The sequence below is a fragment of the Ovis aries genome, chromosome 1 (assembly GCF_016772045.2).
Source record: "Ovis aries strain OAR_USU_Benz2616 breed Rambouillet chromosome 1, ARS-UI_Ramb_v3.0, whole genome shotgun sequence".
Lineage (NCBI taxonomy): Eukaryota > Metazoa > Chordata > Mammalia > Artiodactyla > Bovidae > Ovis > Ovis aries.
Genome location: NC_056054.1, coordinates 43,889,318 through 43,898,810, shown reverse-complemented (window position 1 = coordinate 43,898,810; position 9,493 = coordinate 43,889,318). Strand labels below are relative to the sequence as shown.

General features: G+C 43.0%; 1 protein-coding gene across 1 annotated transcript in view; it reads left to right on the top strand.

Annotated features, from left to right (window-relative positions):
- The first annotated feature begins 1,588 nt into the window (after positions 1-1,588).
- WLS (Wnt ligand secretion mediator) overlaps positions 1,589-9,493 on the top strand; it is a 116,163-nt gene continuing 108,258 nt past the window's right edge. Inside the window, exon 1 of the mRNA XM_004002068.5 lies at positions 1,589-1,917. Within this exon, the coding sequence (XP_004002117.1) occupies positions 1,812-1,917 (106 nt within the window). The 5' untranslated portion in view covers positions 1,589-1,811. The remainder of the gene's footprint in view (positions 1,918-9,493) is intronic.

Below are 9,493 nucleotides of genomic sequence, written 5' to 3'. Positions count from 1 at the left end.
AAGGGTTAAAAGAAAGAATAAATAAATAGCAACTGTATCCCCATAACTGTTAAAAACTGTTAGACTTCAAGGAGATGGAGTATATATATATATATATATATATACATATATATATATATACATACAGTTTGGCACCTGTCCTTAAGGAGTGTCTAGTCTAGCTGGAGGGTAGAAATGAACACTTATTAAGCATAACCTGCATGGCATCTTCTATAAGGGCAATGAAAAATCAGAAACAGAGAAGAGGAGGAGACGGGACTTGGGATATTCCCTTGGCATGAAGAGGGTGTAGCTGGAGGGGAGTATCAAGAAACTAGGTGTGTAAGGGGTGGTGGGTGGCGGAAACCGTGTATGTGTGGGAATAGGGTGTTACCAAACCAAGAGTCTATTGGGCAGTGTGAGTTATACTGACCGAGTGGCCAGTTTATGGAACATGGAACAACCAGGCCCAGGAATTTAGGCTTGATGGAGCAGGAAATCTCTAGGGTCCCACTTGCCTTTCCCCCTGAAAGTTAAGCATAAATATAAATCCTTACAAAAAAAAAAAAAAGACAAACATTGTAACTTAGTATGTGTTCCCTCTAAGTCAAATAAGGTCCCAGGCTTTTGAAATGCACACCGTGGGTTTGCTTTCATATTCATTTATTTATTCATTCCACAAAAGTTTACGGAGGACCTACTAGAGTTAGAATTTTGTTAAGCACCACGGGGGGTACAAAGATGAATAGCACTCGGTCCCTATCCCCAGGAATTTACAGCTCAATGGTGGAGACAAACGTGTACACACAAATCCTTGCAATAGGAGGTAAGAACGTAAACACAGGAATTGTAAGGGCTTACTGCCTGAAGATATCAAAAGGAAGTGGTTTAGAAAATAAACAAGATTTTTCAGATGAGTTGGTTTTTAAATGAGGTTTAAAAAACTCCGATGGGGTAAGCTATATTCTTTTAGGGCAAGAGCCAGAGTTAAGGCTCTGGAAACCTTTGGAGTGGGGGGATCATGTGGTAATGAACAGTGGCCTGGTTTGGCTGGAGCGCAGAGTTCTTCAAGGGGTGCAGCGGGGATATTTTGCTGGGTATTTGCCCAATAACGAGGCTGGGATCTGGCAGAAGGAAGCCCAGCTGAGACTTTATTCCTCATCTCCGTGCTTTGACTTAAGCATCTATTGGGTCCCTTTAAAAAATTCTCCTCTTTCCTAAAGAGAGTTCTAGCAGTTGGGGGCGGGGACCGTTTCCTAAAGTCAACGCGTAAGTTAAAGGTCTGCAAAGCTGCCCACGGGTGATTTAAATCTCGCACCAAAAGAGGAAACGTGTGGGAAGCGGAGTAGGGGAAACCCACTAAACAACAACATCAACCCCCTCAACGATATCAGTTCCTGGCGGGACAGGCTGCCAGCCAGACCCGGGAGCGGGACACCAGCACCCGCCGGAGCTCGGAGCCCCGCACTGGCGGGCAAGGGGGAGAGGAAGAGAGGGAGGGAGGGAGGGAGGGAGGAAGCGCGAGAGGGAGGGAGGAAGAAAGGGAGGGAGGCGGCGTCATGTGATCGCTTCCCTGCTCCTTTAAGCGTCCACAGGCGGCGGAGCGGCCACAATCACAGCTCCGGGCATTGGGGGAGCCCGAGCCGGCTGAGCCGGGGGAATCCTTGCGGGCGCCTTTCGTCCCGGTCCCATCCTCGCCGCGCTCCCGTACCCCTGAAGTTTTGCAGCGCCTGGAAAGGAGGCGAGGGAGAAGGGAGCGTGAGAGGGGAGGGAGCAAAAAGCACACCCTAAAACATTTATTTCAAGGAGGAAAGAAAAAGGGGGGCGCAAAAATGGCTGGGGCAATTATAGAAAACATGAGCACCAAGAAGCTGTGCATTGTTGGTGGGATTCTGCTTGTGTTCCAAATCATCGCCTTTCTGGTGGGAGGCTTGATTGGTAAGTGCGAGAGCTGCAAACTTTTCCCCCTTTCTCTCTTTTCGGGCCCCTTCCCTCTTTGCCTCTCGGGCTACTTGTTACAGTATCACTGCCTTGCTTCTATGATCTAATTAGTCCGGCTATTGTGCTTAAGAAAGCAGAGCTCCATGGGGCTCCGTGGGGCACAATCCAGTCTAGTGGCTAAGAGAAAAGGAGGGGAAAAAGTTTTGGCCTAGTTTCAGTATCCACTTGAAAGGAAAGAGGGGGGTGGCGGGGGTGGGAATCTTAAGCATGGCGACGGATCGCGCGAGGAAGCGCTGGGTTACAAACTTGATTGCTCTCCCCCCGGCTTTTTCCCGCGTTCCCCCCTTTTCCTCTCGGTTCCCTCCTAATCAGCTCCGGGAGGGCAACGTAATCGACTTTATTAGGAACAACTGAAGAGTCGGAGAACTGCGCCCGGCGCAACCCCGAGCCCTGTTACTGGGCTGTGATCTCTGCATGTGTAAACGCTTTTGGTTGTCTCAGCTGGGGGTTGAGAGTTTGCATTTTGGGTCCTGACCTTCGTGCCCTCTGCTTCCTCGCCGCATCTCCAAGCCACCCCGAGCCGTGGCCGTTGGCAAAGTCCGAGCCTGGGCTGGGAGCTTGGATGGGTGAGGTTCGGTGGGAGAAAGTCCTCGGCCAGCGCCGCGGGAAGTTGGAGAGGTCAGGGGAAAACGCGTATCAGAAAGGTGTGTTGCTTTTGGCCTCTGGGGAATTTCCCTTCCCCCATTTCTTAGAGCCCCGAGAGCCTGTGAATCTGGAGCCTCAGGTCTTGCCCTGGCGCCTCGGAGGGCGGCCCCCGCCACAGCCCCCCGCAGGTGACAGCTTCCCCCTGGGAGACCTCCCCTGGCGTGTATCGCCCGAACCTCTCGAGCTAAACAGGCTTCCCGGGTGAAGAAGATGGTTTCATGGACCTTCCACTCAGAAAACTCCCTTCTTCTCGCCGTGTCTCCGTCTCATCTCCATCCTCCCGCCCCTCCGCACAGCCGCTTTCCCCTCCCCCTCGACACTCAGGACGTCCCGGCGCAAACTTCAGCGCCAACTTCGCCGCGGGTGCGGATGCAAGGCTTCGCTTCCCTATTTCGCAGATTTGTAAAACTTTGCGGAGTGGAGAGTCCACGGAGGGGCTTTCTGCGCGCGTCTCTTTTCCAGAGCTCGCGTGGTGTGGGTGTCGTCGTGATTGTGAGAACTGCCCAGGCTTGGGCATCCGGGGTCGTGTGCGTGGCGTTTTGTCTCCAGGCTTGGGTTGGATGGGAATAAATGAAAGGGGAATCTGGTTCTGTAAATCACTGTAACATTCAAGCTAACAGTTTAAACAAAGGAGAGTGGGTGAAGCTTTATCAAGGAGAGAAATTTCTAGAGGAGAACATGCCTTTCTCTGTGTATGTATCCACAAAGCAGAAAGAGGTTCCGAGTTTTCCAAGCTCATATCCTCAGTTTGGGTCAAAGAGCTTAATTTTTTCATTCTTGAAAACCTACCCCCCACCACCCCACCCCGCCCCAATCCCGTGAGCTCCTGTTTAGCTAAGTGCAATCTCCGTGTTTCCCTGTATTGGATTTTTCGAGGCTCTTAATACATTCTCTACTGGGAGCTGAAGGCAGCCTTCCCTGTGCCCTCACAGTGATTATGCAGCGGTTACAATTATACCTCTTGTCTCCCTTGATGAGCAGTTGCAGTTAGATGCCATTGGATCTTGTGTGATTTCAGTGGCAGACCATAATTAAAATTTCTTGCACCTTGTGCTTTCAGAATTAAATTGGCCTATTATCCCTGTCTGACCTTCATCCTCTTTGAGGTTTTTGCACAAGCAGCGAACCATTACACATAGTACCCTGGTATTTGTTGGTGTGTTTCTTTTTCCTTTTCTAAAGCTGATCTAGCCCATTATCCACTGTTGTAGGTTTCTTAGAGTCCTTCTGGAACTGGCATCATTTCTGGAATCTTAATATGGAGGAGAAGGTCCAAGGGCAGTCTCGAGTGGCTGCTGGAGTTGCCATAGGTTCAGAAACGTTGTATGTTCAAAGAGAAGTTCGTTTGGAGTAAGCTGTGCCAAGGGTTGTTTTTCCAATAGAACTTGATTAGTGACCGCACCTGGTGACAATCTCAAAAAGTTAGTGATAGTCTAGATTTCCCCTCAGTAAATGAACTGCTTTAGTCCCAGCTTTCCTGGAACAAGACAACTTTCTATCTCTGTATAACACTTCTTGGGGAAAATTGTGTAAGTTTACCTCTTACCTTTCCTCCTTCCTCAGTTGCTAAGACTGTGTCCCTAGTCCTGGCCTGAAGGCTGAAAAGATCAGATCCATTTCATTGTAAACACTTTGAATAGTGGCTTAGCCTTTATCTCAACCACTTAGAGGTGTGTTTTTTTTTTTTTTTTTTTTTTGGGCTGTTAAATCTAAGAACTTAGGTATGCTCCAAGACCCAAATATGGGAAATAAATATCAATAAAAGGTAAGTGATATGTTTCCCCAGCAAACTGGAAGGCAGGAAACTAAGCAAAGGATGGAACTTCAAGAAAGTGAACGAGTGGAATTAGTAGCTAAAGGAGCAGTGGAAATTAAGTCCAGAAACCTTTGCTTCCAGCCTCCCCAGTAAAGGAGAGCTCTTTCAGTGCTCAACCATATTGATGGTAGGATGTCAGGTGTCTTGCTTATGCAGTGTCTTTCTAATTCATTTGCAGAGGCCAGGTGAGAAAGTGAAATTTTCACTTTGAATTGGCCTTGGTATTTCGGTATAATGTTCCTTTTTGATCACTGTTGTCCTAGATGAAAGGAAACATGACTGCCTAGAAAGGGGAGGGGCTGAATAGCAAAGCTCCTTATTGTAAGGGTGTAAGTACACTACACTCATATTCGCAAAACAAAAACAACCACCACCCCCAAACAGTATTGCCAAACCGTGCACCTAAGCTGGTGAGGAGGAACCTTTTCAGACGAGTTTAAGATTCCTTTCAGTTATGAAATTGTATGACTTCCCAGTGCTTTTGAGAGTTTTATATGACATTCACACCGGTGTTTGGTTATAGCTTTCTAGAATTTACTTTACAATACAGTATTGTAAAGTAAAATAAAGTAAAAATAAAAATTTTTAAAAAATAGAATTGATGGGGGAAAATTTAAACACTAGGTAAAAAGGAAATAAGAGGGATCTTCCCCAACTCCAGCAACCTTCTTAGAGCTGAGCTTTTTAATTTTGGTTTGTTTTTGTACTTGTTGTTTGTTTGTTTTGTGCCAGGGTCTAAACCTTTAATGGGATTTTGCAAGGCTCTGGAAAGCAATATGGTAGAATTTGAGATACTTAAGAATTTACTGAATTATGCCATGCCATGCTTTTGTACAAACTTTGAGCCTTTATAAAATCATGCTTTTGATTATTTTCTTATGTATTGAGAAGGTTTCCTAAGTGGATAACTTATTTTGTATTTATAATTCATTTAAAAATGTAAGAATCCCTGAAGGAAAAGAAAATATTTTTAAAGATATAGCTTAATCTTTAGCCTTCTTAAAAATAAGCCTGCAGAAAATTTAAAAATAATTTTCCTTTGATTTCACGTTTGGTGAATTTTGTTCCTGGAGAAGCAGCTGCAGGGTGGTGGAAGGGGGGAGGGGAGGAGACCATGTTCCCTGAAACAAGAGTACAGCCGACTAAAAATCATGAACTTGATTCCCTGGTCTATTATGTGCAATTTGCTCAGCTTCAGATTAGTCATGTCTGGGGGATATAATGGTTGGAAAAGCAGGTCAGCATTCCCACCTGTTCTAAAGACTGGTAAGAGTATAAAGGATCAGGATTGGATGAATAGAAAATTATTGCATTGTTTTAAGTGTACCCATAAATGAGAATATTCCAAACTTAAACCCAAATAAATATCAACAAACTGACCATTATTATTTCTTTAGGAAAGATTACTTTCTTTCAGAGGTTTAGTATGTGAACAATCTTTCATTGCTTTTTATTGCTGAGAATATTATGTGTGTATATATGTATGATGCACATACATATATACACATTTATTATCAGTTTTCTCAGTTTTAACATGGACTTATTACTGCTTTTCAAGGAGCTGGCCCATGTTTTTATGCTATTATTGTTTGAATAGGTACTGTGAATGGTTTTGATTATGGTCCATTCATACGAATAGTTTTTGTTTCTGCTACTGTCATTTATTGGAAAGTGGCAGGATTTTAAGAAATTAAATAAAATTACAGTTATACAAAGTGTATAAGGGTTTGTTTCTCAGTGTATTAGGTTTTAAGCTTGTCGTGGTATTTATTTTAGCATATATTAATAATGTAATACTTGGCAGTCCTAAGTGTTTGGGTATCTGTTGAGACAATAACTAATGAACTGACTTTTGGTTGATGTTACTCCACATTTTTTTGTATTTGATTCTGCTTTTTATTTTGTAACATTTCATATTTGACTAAGCTATGTCTTCTTTTTGTTGTTGTTAACTACCAGAGTATCTAATATGGTTGGTAGAAGTACTGTGCAACTTGAGAAATTCTTTTGTAAAGAATGCAAAATCTTTTGTAGATTGAAATTACATTATTTAACTTTTAAAAAACTAAGCTGTCTCCTTGGTTATTGCAACAAAATCAATGCTAGTGCTAACAATCTCTAATCATGCTTTCATCTAATCATTTAGTACAGCCTGTCTAGCCTTCGATTGGAACTTTCCCTTTTTCTTTTTCAGAGTAAGAAACATTTCCTTGAGATAATAGTATGGCTTTGTAAGATTTTCAAGTTCCCTGCCTGGAACCCAGACCTAGACTCAAAGTCTTTCCTAGCTGGTTGACATTTTGCAATAATGTGGCCTTTAAAAAGATTTTTTTTTAATCCATGTAGACCGAGGAAAGATTCTAACCTTATCTTCCTCATAAAGATGTTTCTATGGAGATTTAGAACTTGAAATTGTATGAAAGTCCTTCGCTGAGAGTGTGCAAAATATTGGTTAGATTCTAATGTGTACCTAGGATAGGACTACAATGCTGACTGTGCTTAGCAAAGACCAGATTTGAAGCCTGAGTAACATAGGGGAGCTAGAGGTAGAAAAGAGTCCCTCTTAATCCAGGTTCGCTAGCAAAAGATTTCTTACAATGAGGTTTCTAACATGATGATAGTTCTCACTCATTTATGGAGAATTTGAGAGTATGTGAAATGAGAAGCCTTGTTAATTATGTCATCAAATAGCTGTATTAATATTTCATCTTGAAATATATTAACAATATAGATAATTTAATGTGCATTAAATGTACACTGTGTACCAGGCTTTATTTAATTTGATCCACACAAAGCTTGCCACATTGATGCTGTTGTACTCATTTTACACATAAGTAAACTGAGATACAGAAAGCTCTGGTAAAATTGGTCAAGGCTGCCTATTAATAGCTGCTGCTGGTGCTATGGCTAAGTCGCTTCAGTTGTGTCCGACTCTGTGCGACCCTATAGATGGCAGCCCACCCAGCCCCGCCGTCCCTGGGATTCTCCAGGCAAGAACACTGGAGTGGGTTGCCATTTCCTTCTCCAATGCATGAAAGTGAAAAGTGAAAGTGAAGTCGCTCAGTTGTGTCCGACTCTTTGCGACCCCATGGACTGCAACCTACCAGACTCCTCCGTCCATGGGATTTTCCAGGCAACAGTAGTGGAGTGGGGTGCCATTGCCTTCTCTGTATTAATAGCTAGTCAGAGTCAAAGCTAGGATTGGATTCCAGTCAATCCAGAATAATCAACCGTTAGGTGCTCCTGCGCCTACCTGCCAAAGCCTTGACTTCTAGGGCTGAATAGAAATAATTTGAATGTAGGCATGATGAATAAGACTGCAAATGCAAATAACTTCCCATTTTTAACCCTTGGGTAACATGGTAAAGGAAAAAAAAAATCTGATGATAAGTGAAATGGAGTCCAGCTGTACTTAATAAAGCAGAGCCTTGCCAGGCTAAAGGAGGACAACTTCTGGGAAGTCTACATATGCCAGTCCATCCAATTTCTCCAGGTTCTAACCAGTCTCTGTGATTCTATGAATCATCTGGATGGCTGAGCAGCCAGGTTCATCGGCCACAAGGCGTTTGAGTTCTACTACCTTAAGGAAAATTACTCGATTTTATTTTCTCTAGTTAGTGGTTTTGACATATTTAAACAGTTATAGAGGTCTAGGCTTCTTCAAAGGAAGAGGAGAGAATAAGCCAACTGAGGCTGTAGCGATTTTAGAAGGTGTGGTTTGGCAGTGATAGCAGAGCAGTTGAAAGAAGAGCTTCATACTGAAAGTTGAAAATTCATTTTCCCCAAAGGATGATTTTTGTTTATATACACACCCATGCCTAATAATGAGGGCGTTTCAAACCAGAGGCTTGCATGCTGATACCTTGAACAGGTACATTTTGTTCTTTGGAAAAAATGCTGTAGATTTTCTCTATTGAAAGATTTACTGCTCTCAGTTTTGATAGAGACTCTAAGAGATGGTGGGAGACAGAGAGCATCGAGACATGAAGTGATCGTGTCTATTTCATTGGTCTTGTGTTTTCTTGGAGGTGGTATGATGATGATGCAGTAGAACAGACGGGTGTGCCATATGTGGATGGATCCCAGAAAGAGTGTCCAGACGGGGATGGGAATCGAGAGGAAGATCTGGAGGCATTGAAGTTCTCAGACTTGATAGTGAAATGCTTTGCATTTTTCCCTTTTCCTTATAGGGCTAATCTAAAAGGATTGATAATTAGAAAAAGAGCAGCTGATATGTTTTAGAACAGGGGTCCCCAACTTCTGGGATCTAATGCCTGATGATCTTAGTTGGAGCGAATGTAATAATAGAAATAAAGTGCACAATAAGTGTAATGTGCTTGAGTCACCCCAAAACCATCCCCTCCCACCTGGCTCTGTTGAAAAGTTGTCTTCCATGAAAACTGGTCCCTGGTGCTAAAAACATTGGGGACTATTGTTTTAGAATACACAAATCCCTAAGGTTCTTTAGCCCTTTAACACTAGCTCTCCCTCCCCTCCATCCCTCCCTCCCCCACCATGTTCCACACACAATTAAATTTTGTAGAGGAGCAAAAGCAATAATCAGAGTGTCATCTGACCAGTAGTGAAGGATTTGGCCAATTATGATTTGTTGCATTTTGAAGATTTACTGGGTGACTATAGAAAACATTTTACGTGATGTGTTGATTTATTTAGTGAACATAACAACCTAGAGCAGCGGGTACTTTCTCCAGAATTCAGATGAATGTTAGGTTCTCACTTAATCACATCAGGATCTTTTTGGGTTTAGTAGAGATAATAAGAGGCCTGGCATTCAAGTCCATGATCCTGAACTCAATCAAGCCATGCTCTCAAGTCTAATGTCACTCTCCTTCTATTGTTCCTTCAGTTTCTACTGGAAACAAAGAATCAAGTGTGATGAAACATTCTGCACAAATTCAATAGAAGGTGAAAGTTCAGACTGGCTTGTTCTGATTTTACCCCTTTCCCAGACCACATGCTCCCATTACTGCCTGGGTACTATTCACTGACCTGGTTACTTTCTGTACAAATAATCCCAATTCCTAAAATATA